General features: G+C 39.7%; 1 protein-coding gene across 4 annotated transcripts in view; it reads right to left on the reverse strand.

The window, feature by feature from the left end:
* Window positions 1-14,594, reverse strand: part of SRPK2 (SRSF protein kinase 2) — a 154,110-nt gene extending 139,516 nt beyond the window's left edge. For 3 of the 4 annotated variants that reach the window (XM_064505468.1, XM_064505470.1, XM_064505465.1), the window contains exons 1-2: window positions 14,370-14,594; window positions 14,159-14,243 (exon numbers count right to left, since the gene is read on the reverse strand). In XM_064505468.1, the coding sequence (XP_064361538.1) occupies window positions 14,159-14,243; window positions 14,370-14,385 (101 nt within the window). In that variant the 5' untranslated portion in view covers window positions 14,386-14,594. Of the gene's footprint in view, window positions 1-14,158; window positions 14,244-14,369 lie in introns of those variants that run through there. The other variant, XM_064505467.1, reaches the window with a different exon arrangement.
* Between the last annotated feature and the right edge of the window lie 4,615 nt (window positions 14,595-19,209).

Here is a 19,209-nt window from a genome sequence, read left to right on the forward strand (position 1 = left end):
TCAAAATTAAATTTAATTTAATTCAGTCCATTGAGTTTTTCCTACTCTACTATCCAAACCACATTCTCCTTTAATTAACAGTGGTCTATAATATGAATACTGCACATTAAGCATTGATACACAGAAAAAATTATGATGAAAACAGAAAAGGTCTCAGAATAAATTTAAATGTTTTCCTTTCCATATACATATTCAGTTGTCATTTATGTTAATCTTCCTTTTAACTGCAAATCTTAAAGTACTTTTTTTTTCCACTAGCCTTGCAAAGTACAGGACAGGGGCTAAGACTAGCCGTGTACACAGAGGGGCTGGAATTGCAGAGGAAGGGAGACTGGTCCACTTCTGCTTTATCTCAAATTCTAGCAATGGTAAAATTAGGACAAGATATGGCACCGTGTGATACACCAGCTACCGAGAGCCATTTTAGAAACTCAAAATGAGATCTGAATGATCAGTTTACAAAGTTAAGATCTTCACTCCTAAAACAAAGCATTCCCATTACATAAAACAGTTTTTTTTATGGCTTCAGAAGTAAACATTCTAGAATACAATTATTTATTTTCTCAATATTAATAAAAGGACAAATCATTTGATCTTCTGCGCTATGTTTCCTGTAAAGTATGCAGAAGTTTGCCAGTTCTGATGCAACATTTTCAGATAACCTGATCAATTCTCAACAATACGTGTTTTAGACAATGGGGAAAAGATAGGTATTGGCTATTAAATAGTTTTGACAGTTTCTAGATGCTGGATTTACTGAGCAATGACACAACTGGTAATAGCAATGAGAATGCAATACTTTAAAGTAATCAAGCAACACTAAAGACCAATGTGGTTATCTAACAGATACCCGGAGAATTAAAAGAAGATGGTAACCTCAGCCTAGTTCTTTATAGTCGTGTCCATGTCACGACAGCTTACTCAAAATTGGAACACATACTACCATCTTTTTATGGGCTGTTATCCCAGAGCTTTCTTATTCTGTTCCAAATTCTTACATAAGTGGAAAAATAAAGAGCTGTGTCTAATTTATACACAAGATATGTAGATTTAAAAAAAAAAAAATTAATGAAAGTAGGTTGTTTTCCATACTACTCGAGTACGCAGCCAGTGCTACTCTAATCCTCCACTGTGTCACAATCTTGCATGTCAACCAAACACCACCACCATGAAGGGAGTCCTTTTTTTTATCCTGAGTGCTTTTTGTTAATTATATAATATAAGGACTATATCAGATTTATACTTAAAATGATCAGCATATTCAGCTTATTTTTTGTTATAATACCCATTTACTATATCCAGACTTATCTTATTGTTCCTAATATTTAACAAAACAGATAAAAAGCTAGACCAACATTGCCTTGCATGTCAGCTGGAACAGAAACACCACTTAAGATAAAGTTAAGTGTTAGGTATTTCATAGATGTTTTGATTTTACCAGTACAGTTAGTTAAGTGCCTGTGCATCTAGGTCAGCACTAACCTAAACTAAGTATCATAGCATCCCTCTTACATTTTAAGTCAAATTAAGATTCACAAATTGTGTCTTCACATCTAGCTTATCTAAGAGACTTCACTGGCAAGCATGCTCAGATTACGTCTACTCCACAACAGCAATACTGTGTCCATCAAAGCTCCCTGTTCACAGGACTGCTAGGCCCTTTTGATTAAAGGGCAACTCTATGAAATGCACAGCGGTGGAAGCAATTACCAAAACCTTAGGTATCCTCTTCTCAACCCTGTTGACACAAGCCATTTCATACAATCTGATATAGTAAGCATTTCCAGGTAACAGCAAGTATATGAAAATCTCTAATTTACATGGAAAAAGAGAGGCAAATCTCTTAAAGCATTTGACTGGACTTTGATTAAATGTCTATGACCAGTACCATGAGACTTGGAAACCCACGCTTGTTGGAACACTGTCTTACTAACACACAAGAGAGGTAGCCCCAAGCAACAAACAGCCATTAAAAACAAGAACAAATAAAACCAAAGAAAAATGCTTTCTCAGCTACTATTATCTGTACGGATGCTTCCTATTCCTTTCAACTAAATCTCAGAAGAGTTTCATGAAGCTTCTGGCCTCTTCCAAGCTTCCCTGACAAAGCTGAGATTTTAAAACATTCACCTGCGAACAGAGGTATCGGTCATACTGTGCCTTGTGACCCCAGAAAAGGCAACTAGAATGAAAGCTTAAGCCTTTTATTTCCTTTGCCCTCCCCCACTCATAAAAAAGGCTGAATTATGACCACTACGCTAAAAAAAAAGTTTCCTTTTAACCATCTTAACAGCCTCATTTTGATCGAAACATTGCCTTTTCTTTGAAACTTAGAGTTACTTGGCTACAATCTACCAGCATGTTGATGCCTAGGTATCAGTAACACTTCATAGCAAAGCTTCCCTTTTAATCGCCTGTCCTCTAACTCCAGCCTTTTGCTCTTGATAATTCAGCAGAAGAGATATAAAGCTACTGACCTTCCTCCACACCAAAGCCTAGCACACGCTATAATCCTGTGACTGACACTTGCCCATGGCACGTTGAAATAATAACCTTGAAATCACTCAGGCATCATATCTCTCATTTCACAGATGAGTGAATTATTGAGCTACTACCTGAGCATGAGAACTGAGGCTTAAAGGGAGTTAGTTGTTCACAGCAACAGACGGGGAAAAAAAAAAAGAAAACTCAAATTCTTGGCTTTAAATCCAAAGCTCACTTTGTCACTGAACTCAGACCTGCAGGTGGCATTAAAGTCTATAGGAAGAGCAGCATTTCGGGCACGTTCATTCCCTCAGTCCATCCTACTCCTTGGCTAAGGCATCCCTCCCAGGCCCTTATTTCTTCTTTCCCTTACTGCACTTCGGCTTACAAATGAGTATTGTATGTACGGTATGATTCTATATGATTGCTAAACTTCAGTTTCACAACTAGTTTCATTACTGATCCAGATGGAGGAACACTGCATTGCATGTTAGATCATTCAAGCCCCTTTTGGATCTAGGCTTTCAGTTACAGTCAGATGTTTGCTCCCCTAGTGAAGAGGTCTTTAAAAACCTAAAAGCTGCCCCAATAATTCATATCTAAGACCTACCTAGGCCACTATCATAACCCCTAGATACCAGAAACATATCTTTAGAGATGAGCATAGAAGTGGATCACTCTATATTGGTAAAAGCTTACATGAAAGTGTTTCAGGAAACACTGGCTTGAAGTCAGAAAAACTGCATGTGCAGTAATACTTAATAACTACTGATGGTTCTAGTGTCTATTCTTATCCTTCCTAAACCCATTTATATTTTGGTCTTTATAGTATCTTGTGAAGACACATTCTGCTGTTTGTACTTTATAAAAAAAAAGTTTTTTGGCATTAAACATGCTCTCTGGATACCACAGTTTTGTCATAAGAAGAGATAAGTTACTTACTATTCACTTCCATATGAGTAAAGATTTAAGCACTTCTGTGAAATACTTGTTAATTATCTCTACTTATCTGAAAAGCACTAGTCATAAGTGAAGCTGTTGAATATCCTTGATCACTTTTACTACCTCCCTCATTAAACTTTTTCTAGTTCTACTACATCCTTTTAGAGATGATGAGATCCACATATAAAATGAGCACAAAGTGTATTTCTATAGTAGCACAATTTATTTTAAAAGATTTTATGATTAGCTTTCAAACATTAAAATAATCAGCTCAAAAAAAAAAAAGAAAAAGAAAAAAGTTGTCCCAACCCAATCTATTCAGAAGTTTTGTTAATATGAATCCAAATAGTTCGTAAATACCGCTACTATTTTACTCTTTTAATGCTCCTTTAAGTTTGTTTTTAAATTACTTGCCCCTTACAGTATAAATACTTTTCAACAGTTATATCTTGAGTCAGACATTATGCTCTGCTCAGGATTAAATTAAAAATTGCTTCTCCTCATGAGGTCTGATTGTGTGTTCCCCAAAACAGTCCACTGTATAGTTTAATAACACATTATGAATTATGCCTTGTTATGATATTTACTTAATTTGGAGAAGTCTTCCATTCATATATTTTTACTTCAACTATAACTAAAGCTGCCTTTCGTAGTCAAACAGTCAAGAACACTGTATTCTTTCCAGGTGGTTGTGGAATTTCAATCCATTAAGATGAACAATACCTTTTGAGACATCTAATACTTAACATTTTTGACTCTGCACTTTAATATAAAGGTCACTTCTCCATCTATTTTTTTTTACTCTGTCACTCCTACATAATTTGTTCCCTATGACAAAAATATACTGATCACCTTTAGTCAAGCTCCTGAGATCGTGTATCACTGGCTTCATTTAAAACAGACATTCAAGTTCACCCATTAATTTACAGGATTTCATTTTGTTTATTTTGTTTAAATAAAGTTGCCTTGTTACATACCTTGCTTACCTATGACCTTGGGTACACTTAACTGGCATTCTTCTAGTTACTTTCAACCTGAATTTTAGTAACTTATATTTTATCATTCTTCTAGGATTCAAAGTTCTATAGTTTTGCTTCCACAGGATACATGATCCTAAACTGTCCCTCAAAGGCAGTGAGTGACCACTAGGTACATGTACTCTGGTAGGAGTGAGAAATATAACCAGTTATTTTACCGCACTTTGATAGTTCCACGTTAAACAACGAAGCAGGCCTAGCCCACTTAACTACCTACAGTGCAGCAGGACAAATAAAGACAAAGTTTCTGAAGTTACTGAAAAGGAATTCAGAATTTTATAGCAACCTGAATCTTTCTTCTGTGAATGTTTAGGCATGGAAAGCCTGCTGGAAAGCAGCTCTGTACAGTAAACAGCTGTTTCCTTTCTTAAACACTGTGGAAGAGGGAAGAGCATGATGCAATGAAAAAAGCAATTAGGATCATCCTGCTCTACTGACTGTACACACTCCCTTGAAGATGCAACTTAATAATACATTTCCTATTCTTACAGCAACCCTTCAGGCAACCAGTCACAGAAGCACTTCAATCATACGCATCTACAAGCTCAGTGCAATGACCTAAGGATTTTTTCTATGGTGATTTTATACAAACAAATGTATATGTCTCAGCCCATGAAGAATGACTAACATGTCATGTATAGGTGAACAAAAACACGAGGGCAGAAAGTGGGAAACAAGCAAAACAATTAAATAGAGAAATTCTGGCAGGGGGTGAGGGGAAGGAAGAGCAGATGAAACAAGATCAATGGGAAGAAAAAAAGATGCACCAAGACAGAATTTTCTTTAGAACAACAAATACGAGAACAGTATACTTTTAGTACAGTTTGAAAATTAGTAAACAAATCCTTTTAATATCAGAATTTAACATATAGATATTGTACCTAGACAGTTCTGACCTATTTCTCTGTAACAAATACGATAGAGAGATCAAATCTTTTTCCTCAGGGATCGGAAAATATCATTGACTTAACTACAGAGTTCTCGCTTCTATTTTAGAAAACCGCAAACTAAGCATTGACAATAGCTCAAGGCAATTGAAGCCCTTGATTGTTTTAGTCTTCTACATAAAAATTAGTGATTTTTTTAATCGACTAATTTTAGTTGAGGAAAACTGTAAGTCACCAATACTAACAAGGAGCATTATTTCACAAGAGCTTTTTGTGTGGTTTGCCTTTAACCACCAAGTTCAAGGTGAGATTCCCTTCCTCAGCGGTAACACTCAAAGAGACTCTTTAGCCGAACATCACTTCATTATTCAGTCTTGATATAAAAATCAAGTCTGCCAGCTGGTTTGCTAGACAAAACTAGAAAATGTAATTTTTACGTATATGCACCATTTTAATCCTAGGATTTCCAAGTATGTAGGCTAAATCCCAATTAAAAATGATATACACATAACTCAAAAGTAATTTACTATACTTACAGAGATTCACTTTTAAGCTTTGTTTAAAATGGCTTTTAAATGGCTTTTGTTAAATGCGCATGGCTTTTTCTATGGTTATCTTAGGCTCCAGCATATATAGACCGCTGTAATAATGCTCTGTAATATATGCTTTCTTACTTTATGCTTATCTTACTAGCTATTTTTTTGCATATCTTCTGCACATTATCACAAATCCATTCAAATAAAATAGTTCCCAAAGAGGGAACTCGTTCCTAAAAAGCATATTACTGGCATGCGGAAGGGGGCACAAGAGGAGGATCACTACCAAAGCTCTGGCAACTTTAAACAGAGCCATTCCTCTAAACATGTCCAACAGGAGGACTGTTGAACAGATAAAAGAAAGAAATGAGAAAGCAAGAGTAAGTGTCACATAAAAAAAAGTGGGGATAGGAGAACCAGAAAGCAAGGGTGATCACTTCGAATATATGAAAGCTGAGATCAGCAGTATTTTACATATAAAAATACAGGAATATGTAAAGATGTATATATAAAGGCAGTTTTTTGTTCATTCAAATTTCAGTAAGATTCTTTAAAAAAAAAAAGTCTAGCAAAATGGAGCCCCAATCCTGAAGTCCTCATAGTAAACTAGTAAACTACAACAGAATTAGTTACTGGATTGTTATCATACACACTAGGACACAAAGGTAAGATCTGGGCAGATTTTTAACAGGAATCATCAGGTAAGAAGAGGAAGTGACTATGCAGCTAACTGCTAAATAATTATGCTTTCATCTTTAACAGGCCCATCCCTTTCTTCTGTGCAGGATCAAGATCACATTATTTGCTTTCATTAAATATTGGCATAACTTGGGCACTAGTCTTTTGAATTTTTCCTAGTCCTTCTTTTGAAGGGCTATTAAACAATTAACAACTAACATTGGCTTCCCTGACAATCTTTACTGTGTTATTCTAAGATCAAAAAAAAAAGGGAGGGGGGGGCAACTGCCCCATATTGTTAATAGCTCTTACATTCTGAATTGAAATTATCTGCATCTTCTCATATCCCATACTTCAAGACAAACAGCCATTCCACTACGAGCTGTATAAAACCAAACAGAAGTAGAGCAATTTTCATAGACCAGCCCTTCTCCGTAGCATTGCTCAATTCTCAATTTCTCTTTCTCAAGTGAGTGTTAGAAGCCTAATTTATATTGTCTAATTTAAATTATCTTTTTCAATAAATACCCACTAAAAATGGTCAAGTATTTTATGTGTTATAGAAAAAAGGCTTTTCAGGAACTTGTATCTATACACACTGCATAAGAAAAGCACAGGAATGATACTTCAGATTCCCTTTGTGGAGGGAATCAAAAAAAACTGGGCTGATTGTCCTGAGGAACACTGCTGTGCAATACCTCCTCATTGATGTAATGCTCCCGACCTATCTCAAATTTTTCATAGTTCCGAAATAAACAAAGAGAAGCTTTAGATGGTTCTCTTCTGCAGGCCTGTGCCAACAAGAGAGGAAGGGGCACCTGATAGCATGTTTTAAGTCATCATTTACATTATCTGAGAATCTGCTTACACATTTCAGTTGAGGGGCAGTGACAAGATTGCCTCAAACTCTTAGAGTTCATATAGGAATCCCAAGAGGCTTTTTGTATACCTGTAGCCTTTGCTCAGTGAACAGAATACATTCAACAAATACCTATCTGCACAACAACTGCCTAACAGATGCAGTTCTTAAGTAAAACAACCTAGTTGTCCCAGCAGCAAGAAATAATTTTTTTTTTTTAATCCAAGCCCAACACACTTGAGGAATTATTAAAATGCTTGCGTTTCCTGGACACCAAGTAATTTTCCAGTTTTCTTCATCTACATTTTGATCAGGCTTCCTTCAAACAAAAAATGTTGAAATAATTTTTTATTTCTATAATATATGTACATATAAATATATATACATATATACACACACACACTCAGTAGATCATAGTAATATCCAATAGTATCTTCACCAGAGAAAAGCAGAAACTGAAAATATATACTATCTAAAACTCATTGTCTTGCCTATGCAATCACAGCCAGAGACAAAAAGGGTTTCAGCAGAGATACAGATTTACTCTTTTATTACCAACATTAAGAAAAGAAACAGGTAAGTGCACAGTAAATCCATTCGAAGTACAGGTACTGTTATAAGAAGCACGTGTAGTTTCCACACTGTCCTAAAGACCATTAGTTATAAAGGTAGAAGTAATCCACACAGACCTTTGCCTCTAGCTTATTCAGTGAAAAGACAACAATCCTAGAGATTACAACCTTTGAAAAACATTTTAAAACAAAAATCAATTTTTAAACACAAAAACCTAGTCTGTTAAGAGATAAGAAACAAGGAGAGTCTTGTGTGCAGTTCCTCAGTAGGACTAGCAGTTCTCCACTAAATGAGGAAATGGCGATAGTTCAGTATGACACAACGTTCTCATTAACCCACACTTCTCTTTCTTTAATGGAACCAGCTTATCTATATACATTTGCTTCTACAACTCTTACTGCTCCCAAAATTGTTTGAGATTGCACACTAACTTTATCTGAGAACAGTAGTCTTGTAATGCAGCAAGCAAAATGTTGAATATTTGTTATAGCCATAAGAACAGGTCTCTTTCCAGGTTTTACTTTTGTCCTATGTCTAAATTATCTATGGCCACCAAACGGAATTGTGTGCGCACCTTATAATCTTCTTTTTCACCCACAGTAAGTTATTAAAACGGTCAAAAAGAACTTTTAGGATATGATTAAGAAGCCAAGTAATAAAGAATTTTTTTCCGTTACGTTAACATGTTGGAATACAGAGAAGTTATCCAAAACTAAAGGCTAGACCAAATCAAATTATTTTTATCAAACCACATAAAATTTACTATGCAACCTGATGTTCCTTTTTACCCAGTAAAAATTGCCATATATAGCTTTAATTGTAGTTGCCAAAAAAATAAAGTCAATAGCTTCCAGTCTGTCACCTTCTTGATGACAAAAGGAAAAATGACTGATGTTTTTCTTTCAAAATCCATGGCCAGGTCTTGGCCATAAAATTTATTACCATCTTACTCTACAGTTACAGTAAATAACAGAGTTAAACAAAACAAAAAAGCATTCCAGAATACAAGTGGCCCTGTCTCTCATCATGATAGTTACTGCCCAACAGCTCGCCTCAATATGATCTGAAGCATGAAATTAAGTTATTTTCCCTCCCCTACTATGGCACTTCTGTCTTATGGAATTGTGTTGGACTAGGGTTTGGTCTGTTTGTTTGTTTTTTTAATAAAAACAAGTGTTATTGAAAACAATGTTATCAAATATAACTATTACAAATGAGATTTAGGTTTCAGAGATTTAGGTTCATGGCCTGTTCATAAAAGGCATTAATCTTGGCAAATTCCTATGACCAGATAATTCTTTGATAATAGATGCCCTGACAATATGTGACAATAACTACTTTCAGTATATAAATCTGCAGGTGGACTTCTACCGAATATTGGAAATTCTGGAGCCACTTCCATTTCAGAACATGTTATTAGAGCTGTGGGAAGTTTTCTTACTCCATGACACTGGGAATATCAAAACAGAAGAACTAGCACATTTTGTAATACACATGCTAGTTTACACTGAAATTTACTTTAGATTTCATCAGATTCCACAAACAGTCTTTGACATCTGTTTTATTATCATGATACAACGGAACATTAGACTATATGACTCAAGCATTTAAGATGAAACATATCACAACTCCAACTTACATTTCTGTAATCTCAATACACACAATTATTTACTTCTTGACAAAATAATTATTAGTATTATATCTAGACAACTAAAATCAACCTTGTTTTTTTCAGCTGAATCTTTCTGTACATTGAATTTGTTCTTTTTAAGAAGGTGCGATGGTGGGTACTAAAGTCTAGACACATGTAAGTGGGCAAAAAAATCAAGGTAGAAAGTTGCAGCCCTACAATACAGTTAGCCTAATAAAATCTTAAAATTTGACAAAAACAGGAAGACAAAGCACCATCTAAAATATTCTTAGCAAGAAGACAAAAGACTATCATGGCAGAAGGCTAATAGGACAGTAACAATTCCCATTATCACATTTTGAGTAAACACACAAACCAACACTGAGTGGACTTCATAAGCTGAACCACTCTAGGATATCATGTGGCCCCAGACCACTGGTAGTCCAAAGAAAAACTGCAAAAAAGGCATTGCACACATAGATGCTTCCATCCTTGCAAGAAGACGAAGGAAAAGGTTTGGCAGGGACTTTCAAAAGTTTTGCAAGTAAAAAATAAACTAGGCTAATGAAAGCCACTGTAACACTGTACAAGATGATGTGGGTATTTTTTTTCTCCTCAAAAACAGTGAATCACTTTCACACATTAAGACCCTACAGTCATGTCATATATTTAAAAACACTGATAATTGTACAGTGCAGACAGGCCCAAAATGATGTTAGTTATCTGGAAAGGCACAGTACAGAAATCCAGCACTCTCCATGTTATCTATGTACTCTTCACCACTATATGGCAACACTGGCATAGTCACCATCATCTGTTCTGAAGACTTCAATATGCTCAGTACTGCTTAAAAAGACAAAACTAAAAAACTACTCTGCAAGAAAACTGAATTTTGAAGCAGCAGTCTTCATGTTTGGACTTACACATTTTCATCTACATATTTAACAAACTTAATCCTCTCCACACATTCATATGCCACACAACATTAGCTGAATTTTTCTACATACAGAACTCTATTGTTAAACTTTTGGTAGAAATTTGCATTAAAGAACAAAAATCGCTCCTTGGGTCCTCTTTTGGCTTTTGTTGTATTTATTTTGTCCTTAAAATCAATTGGAAATGAAGTCAAGCAAAAAAAAAAATTACAAAGATAGACGTTTGTTCCAGCTTAAGCCGCTACTAGTCTGAATATAAACAAGAGTTTACAGTTCTGCTGAATGCAAAAGCTAGACATAGCTCAGACCACCTCTTACATAATTGGGTTCTGTTAGTGCTAAGTAAAGGACAGAAGATAAGCTTGTCTACCTGCAAGCAAGTTTATCTCTGAACACAGATGGGGCATCTGTTGAAAATGCTATCTCACAGACCTCTCTCAAAGCAGACCTCCATTTTAAGGGGAAATAGTTCACAGAGGACCTGAACTAACCATTTTGATTAATCCTTTGCCTGATCCAAAAAAAAAAAAATGTACATGCTGCATGCAAGTCCATCCATTACTAAAACCAAGTGCTACCCATTATTTTAAAACAAACATGCCGTATTATGCTTCTTCGGTAGTCTGGGTAATTGAATTCAACAAAAGCCATCTCAATATTTTTTTTATTATCATTTATAGTTTTACATTTAGCCTTGATTCAAGACAAAGTACTTTCTCTTCAGAACATGAGTCACTTACCTTCTTATTTCTTATTCTTCCCACAATATTACATAAACACTATGGATTCACCTCCACCAGTTCTCATCGTTGACTTAAGGGGTCAACACTGAGCAGGCACAGGACTGATTTCACAGCCTTCCATGGCAATTAAGGTCATAACAGACAAAAAGCTATTCAGAATGAAAGAGCACTGCATTTTTTTTTCTTCTTGTGTCATCATCTTAATACTATTCAAACAAAAGCCTGCAAGTTACAATGCCATGCAACTCTCCTAGCCAATTTTAGAAGAATACTGCAGTTCCTTTGAAGCACATTGTTACCAGCAACAATGAAAGTTTCTCTGTAAAGCTATGGCCCCAACAGACAAGGGTCTTCCTAAAAGCTACAGTTTAGAGAAAAAAAAAACCACTTTGGATTCAAAACTGCGTAACAGTTTCATTTCATTATTACTCTGATCTTATGTTATAGAATTTGCATCTCCTAAATCAACATTTTCATTTGCAGCCACTGTGTATTTAATGTGCATCACAGATGATATACAGCTCTGTAAGATACTAGCATATGCTGCAGCAGTTGGATTGAAAGCAAGGCTAGAAACAGGAGAAAAAAATAAAAGAGCTATTTCTGCTGAGATTATTTTCTGAAATAATGTCCAATAGTAGTTTTACTTTGTGGTCCTAAACTATTTAACTATATAAAAGGAGGCATAAAATTTTGGAATAAGTTACCAAAGAAGTATAAAAAGATCTGGATAGCATAAAAGGGGTTTGAAGAGAAAAGAGTATGCAGTAGCAAAGAAATGATGGCTCCGCTGTCTACGGCAGCAAAACCACTGTTTCCCGAGGCAACTGAACAGATTGGGCCATTGCATCTGGAAATGCCGACTCAGGATGGCAAACAGCCAGCTACTGACTGTGCACCCTGACTTAACAGTAGCCAGTTTCTTCAGCAAATGTGGAGAGAATACCAGTTTTGTGTCTGTTACAGCAAACTTCTAACAAACTCATTCAGCAAAACATCCCAAGGCAGCCCTGGTAAGAAACATATCAAACACTGCATCATCTAACTGGAACAGTAATTTTTTAGTAACTTTGTGGTAAAGATTCAACTGAAAGCTACAAACACAATTCAGAAACCAGAGTTATAATAAAATCTGAGATTTTTCTGTTTTCAAAGTGGCTAAACAAATTCATGTAATATTATAAACTGACTTTCTGAAGGCTTTTGGAAATAATGGAACTCATCCAATCACACTGCGCATTTTGTATGCAAAATTTGTTTCCCTCACAACAATAACATTCACATAACTGAAAGCACAACTGAAAGCACAATGTGGCTTTCATACAACACCGGAGGAAACAGCAGTAGCAGGAGAGGATGTGGATGAAAGTTAACTGTCAAAACCTGATGACGACCACAACAGAATTTCATCCCATACTGATTTTACCCACTTCGGGGGGGGGGGGGGGGAATTCATTATCAAAAAAGAAAAGAAAACAGGATGGGGGGCGCCTTCATTTCTCTCTATATAAATCACAAACTTACCCTAGAATCATTTATTGTAACACACAGCAACATCTTTACCCCATTATATACATATATATATATATACACACACACACATACAGACACACACACACCCATCCATCATGCGCAGCTTCTCAGCTCTTAAGACTGGCAAACTAAGAGGGAGATATGAGGAACATCTGTGGGACATGTCTCCCTATCAGAAATAAAAGTAGGTAGACTAGATCCCCAAGGTACAAAAACACAGACAAAAGTCCATCATGCCAATAAAGTCTCACTGAACAAAACATAGTAAAAGTTAATGAAGGAAGCGCATAATCCTATGAGAAGAAAAAGTAAAAGAAGCAAAAGTCCAAGGCCACAGTATCCTAATAAGGACTCCTAGGAGAAGGCAGCTCAAGCAGGAGTGCAATAGAGATGGGAGAAGGTCCTTAAATGTTCCAGTGAAAACAGCTATTGTGAGAATGAGAAAAGATGAACTGGACAGTGACAAGAAGATGAAGGGTTACCAGGAAAAAAGAGGGAAATATAAGTAGTTATTAGAAGTCAGCTTCTGCAAGCCCAACAGAGATTTTAAAAAGATATAAAGACACAGAGGGTAGGAGCACTCACAGGAGAAACAGCTTCACCTAGAAGCAGCACTAGTGGGAGAAGTCCCAGGCAGTCAGACACATCTGGAAACAGCAAATAACCTCCAGCACTGAGAAGGAGATGCAGAACAGGAATGGTATATAGGGCTGTTAGGAGGACAGATAAGAAAAGGAGCGTCTACAGATGGGACAACAGCGTTAAGCGAGAGAAGTCAGGAACAAAAAGCACCACCAGAGAAAGACGCCCACGAGGATGGGAGAAGTCCAGGGGCCGTTCGGAAGGGACACGAGAGGTGATGACCACACAGACCAAGGCTGTACCGATCCCCAAACACACGCAGGTTTCTTAGAAGCACCAGGAGAAACGCAGCGCGGAGATCTTCAGAGGGAGACAGACGAGCGCGGAGCGCCTGGGGGCGGCTTCGGGGGGGGGAGGTCTGCCCCGCAGCGGCGGGAGGCCGAGCCCCGGCGGCAGGGGAGGCCCCGCGGGGGGTAGGGGGGAGGTAACGGCCGCGGGGCTTCTGTTGAAACACAGCCCCGGGCGGGGGGGGGAACCCCAAGTGGCGTTACCGGGAAGCGGGAGGGAAGGAGACTGTCGCCGGCGGGAGAGGCGCGAGCGGCGCGTGTCCCTCGGAGGGGCACCGGTCCCGGGGCGGGGGGGGGGGTCCCGGATGGGGACGTTAACGGCGGGGCGGCTGAGGGGCAGGCTCCGTCCGGGGGAGGCTCCGTCCCGGCGGGCGCGGGCTCCCCGTACTCACTTTTTGTGCGGCGGCGGGTGCTTGTCCCTCCTGCCGGCCGCCGCGGGCTGCTTGGGCCGCCGCCGGCGGGCCTGCAGGGCCAGCACTGCGGGGCGACAAGAGGGCAGAGCGCGCGGTCAGCGGCGGGCGGGCGCGCTGCCCTCCCTCCCCTCCGCCCGCCTCGCCTTCGCCCCCGCTCCCGCCCCGCGGGACCCGCCGGCCCGCACGGTACCTTTGCGCGAGCTCATCGCCCCGCGCCGCGCCGCTCCGCGCGCTCCTCCGCGCGCGCGCGCCGCTCGCGAGCTCGCCCGGCCCCCGCCCCGCCCGCCGCGCCGCGTCCGCGCGCCGCCACCGCCACCGCGCGCCAGCCGCGTCCGCGCGTCGGGCACCGGCCGGCAGCAGCAGCACCCGCCTGCCCCCGCCCCGCCTGCCGCCCGCCCGGCTACTGCGCAGGCGCAGCGCTGCCGGCGGCGGCGCGTCCGGAAGGGCGGGGGCGGGGGCGGGGCGGGGCGGCGGCGGCAGGTGGCGGCGCGGCGGGAGGGCATCTGGCGGCCCCTCAGCGCCCGCTGCCCCTCGGGGGGTGGTGCCCGCCCGGCTTTGCTTTCCCGAGCGGGCCGGGCTCAGGCGGGAGTCGCCGCAGGTTGACGCCGGGCTGGGGTGGCCTGGGCCTGGCCTGGGGCTGGTGACCCGCCGGCCCCGGGGCACCTCTTCACCCGCGCCCGCCGGCCCGGCGACGACGAGGGCCCGAGGCCTCTACCTGGAGCGACCGGCCTTTACTTTGAGCCTGCTGGGCTTAGTCCTCCTTTTTGTTTTTCTCTCCCCTTTTTGCCTGCTGTTTTGAAGTCGCATCTTATGTAGTGCTTCTGCAAGCAGTTCACTGGGGGCTTATTTATGTAAAATCCTACTCATCTGTGTATTTAAAAAAAATGTTTAGAAAAGGGGAATGCATTCAAGTGCTGGGTGGTAACACCCTTCCTCTTGGAGACCTGGTCGGTCTGGTCTGGCGCCTTTCCCTGGGCTCTGCTGTGGGCAAACGAGTCCAAGTACTTCTTATAGGAGAGCTGCGTACATTGCTGAACTCCTAGTATAAGAGATTCCTCCTGCTTTTTAACCTGGCTTTCTAACGAAATAAGAGTTATGCTGGCAGTTCCTGCTGAATAACTTTCAAAGTCCCTAGCCAATTTCAATCACGTTTGATAAGGGTTTCAAAGAAATTATGTTCTTGGAGATTTTTGAAAATAGGGGGCCCGATGGAGGAGATACTACTAGTACTTGCAACAGCAGGCACTCCCTCCTTATACGTAAGATTATACTGCTACCCAAAGGGATGTTTTTGCCCTCTCATCAACTGCTATGTTTCTGCCTTCCCCTTACATGGGCCCAGGTTCCTCACCTGGGTATCTGCAGTGAGTTTTACCACTTCAGAGAACCAAATGGAAACGAATTCTGCCAAACACCACCACCCCCAAAAAATGTTAGTTTGCAATTGGGTTAGCAAACTGATCCCCCGTATTGCTGCGTAATTGCTCAGAGTTGATAAAAGAGAAGGCAAAAACTGTAGTGGGTGTGGAAGTGTTGATCTGCCTCTTTGGCAGCTGCGTGAAGCTGGATCAGCTTTAGCTTATCACGAAACTGTAGGGTTACATGCCACAACCAATTAACCTCATGACATAAAGCCAGACATATTAGATGTCCTTAATTCTGGTTCTTACTAAGTTAGTTGATCATCATCATTGACAGTTCATTCTCTCTACTTTTTTTTTTCTGCAGACCGTGATAGAAATACAGTGTCTCATTGCTCATATCAGGTTCTGTTTATATTTGGCCTAGTTATGACCTGTTGAAAATCGCCACTTCTTATTAGTGCTTTGCATTGTATGGCTAAATGTTAATAGTGTTATGATTTGGAGATTTTGTGTAGTCTATAAATTCTGCTTGATGTATAAAACAATCTGGGTCATACTGAAAACTCCAGTATGAGTGAGAGGCTTGTCTAGCTTCTCTTTTATCTCCATGTGGGACTGGAATTCAAAGGCATAATGACAGAAAGATAGCAACGGACAGTTATTAAATTTTGGTTTTGATCCTCTCTAAATGCCAAGACACAGAATCCACAAGGATGAAGATCTCAGAGGAGCTGTGGTCAAGGTATTATGATGAGTGAAGATAACGGGCAGTAATCACTAGTCTTGGGTAACTGGATCATAAAGATTTCAACCAGACAGACTAATTGCATCCCTAGTTGCAGTCAGTTCAGCTTCGTAACAGGACAGGACCAGCAAGATAGTATCATTCCTTCCTAGTAGGTTTCACGTAAAGCTGGACAACTCAGAGAGGACATACCACAATATATAGTACTTTTTGTCTGACTAGAAAGCCTAGCGGACAGAAAACAATAGGACCTGATGCACCACAGCTGCTTTTCTAAATCAAAACATTTTTTGTTTTCCATCCTCCATCATAAAAGATCACAGGAGAAAAACATTTCCAGTATAATCTCTTACTTGCATAACATGCAATGTTAGCATGTTACATGTCTCCCTTTCTGTGGTTAGTCTAGTTCAATATGATAGCACACCAATGTAGTCAGTCTGATAGATCAGCAACAGAAGGCTGTACTGAAACTTTGAAGGCTTTCTGCTCAGGAAGTGTAGATGCATGAAAATTAATAATAGTTGAATGTTGAAAAGCAGATTACATATTTCCCCTTTTTTTCCAGGCTAATTTTAACTTCATCGGTTTATTTGTGCTGCTACACAAATACTTGTGCCTCTGTCGAAGGTGCTAGAAACAAGCAGCTGATGGTGGAGAAAATGGTGAGACTACTTTTTTCTTTTTCAGTGGCAGCATTGGCTTAAAGTGTTCTTGTAGCTGTGCTGATAGAGTAAAAATCATATCAGGATCCCCAACATCTTTTCAGCTAGTCATGTGTAATTCTATTTACTTCAATAGGAGATTTGTATGTAGAACTGATTGGACAATTAGGTCTTAGATAACATCAGTGAGCTTTGCTTACATCAACAGGGTTATAAATTTGCCAAATCTGGAGTCAGGAAGGAATTTCCCTCACAGGCATAATGTCAGCAGCATAATCGGGGTGAGGGAACAATCTGCTAGCGTACAGAGAAGGAATTATGTTAGGATCAGGTGGGCGTATACTCCACAGTCAATTTCTTTCCATTCCAGTGGGTACATGTTTTTGGACTGTATTCTTCCTGCTTTATTTTTCTTTTTTTTTCTGAAGAGCCACGTAGATGATGCTCACACAGAAGTGCAGAAAACTCACTGAGACTCTATATGTGTGTGTAGAGGATTACCATGTGCAGTTAACTAAACTGAAGAGTAAACTAAGGTCAGTAGAAGCTAAAAATATTTTGAAAAAGAAGAAACTATATTCCTCAGGCTCTGAGAGTGTAACCCCCTTCTGGCTTATTCATATTCCTGAGGACCCAAGCAAGGAGTGACAGTCCAGGGTCAAATATTTAATGGAATAATTTGAGGTATGTTAAACCACCTCATTTTACAGATTTGTGTATTTTTTTAAGTTTAACTTTTTTTTATATGCTGTAACTCCCTTTGAGCCTGCAATTTGAGAAGTAATTCAGTACAAGATGAAAGTCAGGTTTTTGTCTTAATCATAAAAAACTTAGTAAAGGTACTTTCAGTGAAGGCAAACAAGCTGCTCGCATGAATAAAGCTTATGTGCTAAAGTATTCACCAGATCGGTCTACATTTGACAAAAATAGGGAAGGGAGACTAAAGGGAAGGGACTGCATTTCAAAAAATACAGAAAACGGTTATTAAGAACAAATGTACCCTGCATTATATCTATTCAAATTCACTCATTTCAGTGGAGCTCTCCGTTCTTATTTCAATATCTGTCTTATTATATGTAACTTACCTGTTTCAAAAATCAATGACAAGTCAAGAGAGAGGACATACTAAACAGTGAAAGAAGGCCTTTGTAAAATCAATAAACAATATAAATCAAAAAGAATGGACTGGGACAGAAAGTATCTGTGTCTGGCTGTCTCTCCCTGAACATAATATCGGAACAGGTGTCTTTTATTATAAGGATTACCATAGAGCTCATTCACGCTGGGGAAGGGCACACTGAGGTTTAGTCACATGACTACCCAAAAAGGAGGGATAACAGCAGCAGCAGCAGATTTAGATGATCCTGGGTGCAAATATTAGGGGAGAGGAAGGAGAAAATGCCAAATTACAGAATGATATTTTTACCTGTTTATACTGTAGTTTGAACCAGACGTCTGACACCCCCAGGATGTGTGCTTTGTTTCCTTTTCACCTAGCTTTAAAACATCTCCCTTATACAAAGAGGCATTAACTTTTCAGACGTGAATGGAATACATCTGTACCGAATAAAAAATAACCTGGCAGCAAGCCTATAAATAGGTATTGTCTGCTTTCTGAGAATAACACAGAACTCTTCCTTGAGCAGAGGGATAGAAGCTGTTGCCCTGGAGTTGTGATTTATGTAGCGGTTCCCTTCAGCATTGCTTTTCCCAGTGTGGGGTAGCATGCTCTCTGAACTGCACTTTCTCAGAAATCAGGGTATTGGCCAATTTCATGCTGCTCTTGCACAGAATGGAAACAAACAAGAAGTAACACATCAGGCCGGGGGGGGGGGGGGGGGGTGGAAATGAGGGGCGGTGGAAAGGGAAAAAACCCACAATGTAGAGAAAGGAAATACCCAATTAAAGGAGAGTTCTCATTAATATGCAAGTCCAGCCTTCTCATCCTCTCTCCTTTCATGATTGTCTCTTGTTCCTTCAGTTCCCACCCCCATTCCACATTTCTTTATAGTATGATACGCTTCTGTGCGCATACTAACAATTAGTCTATCTTTCTCTTGTTCATTTAAAGAATTTTCTGGCTACAAACACGCTTTTTCCTCTACTATGTAAACAAAGCAAAGAGGACAATTCTCAGCTTGGTTTTGAGCAACGTAGATGACAAACAGATCAAAAGTATGAAGCAACAGTAACTAATGAGCTAGGTTTGCTTTTAAAGTCAGGAGGACTGTTGGCTCATCACTGCTTGAGTATAAC

The sequence above is a fragment of the Dromaius novaehollandiae genome, chromosome 1, assembly GCF_036370855.1.
Source record: "Dromaius novaehollandiae isolate bDroNov1 chromosome 1, bDroNov1.hap1, whole genome shotgun sequence".
Classification (NCBI taxonomy): Eukaryota; Metazoa; Chordata; class Aves; order Casuariiformes; family Dromaiidae; genus Dromaius; species Dromaius novaehollandiae.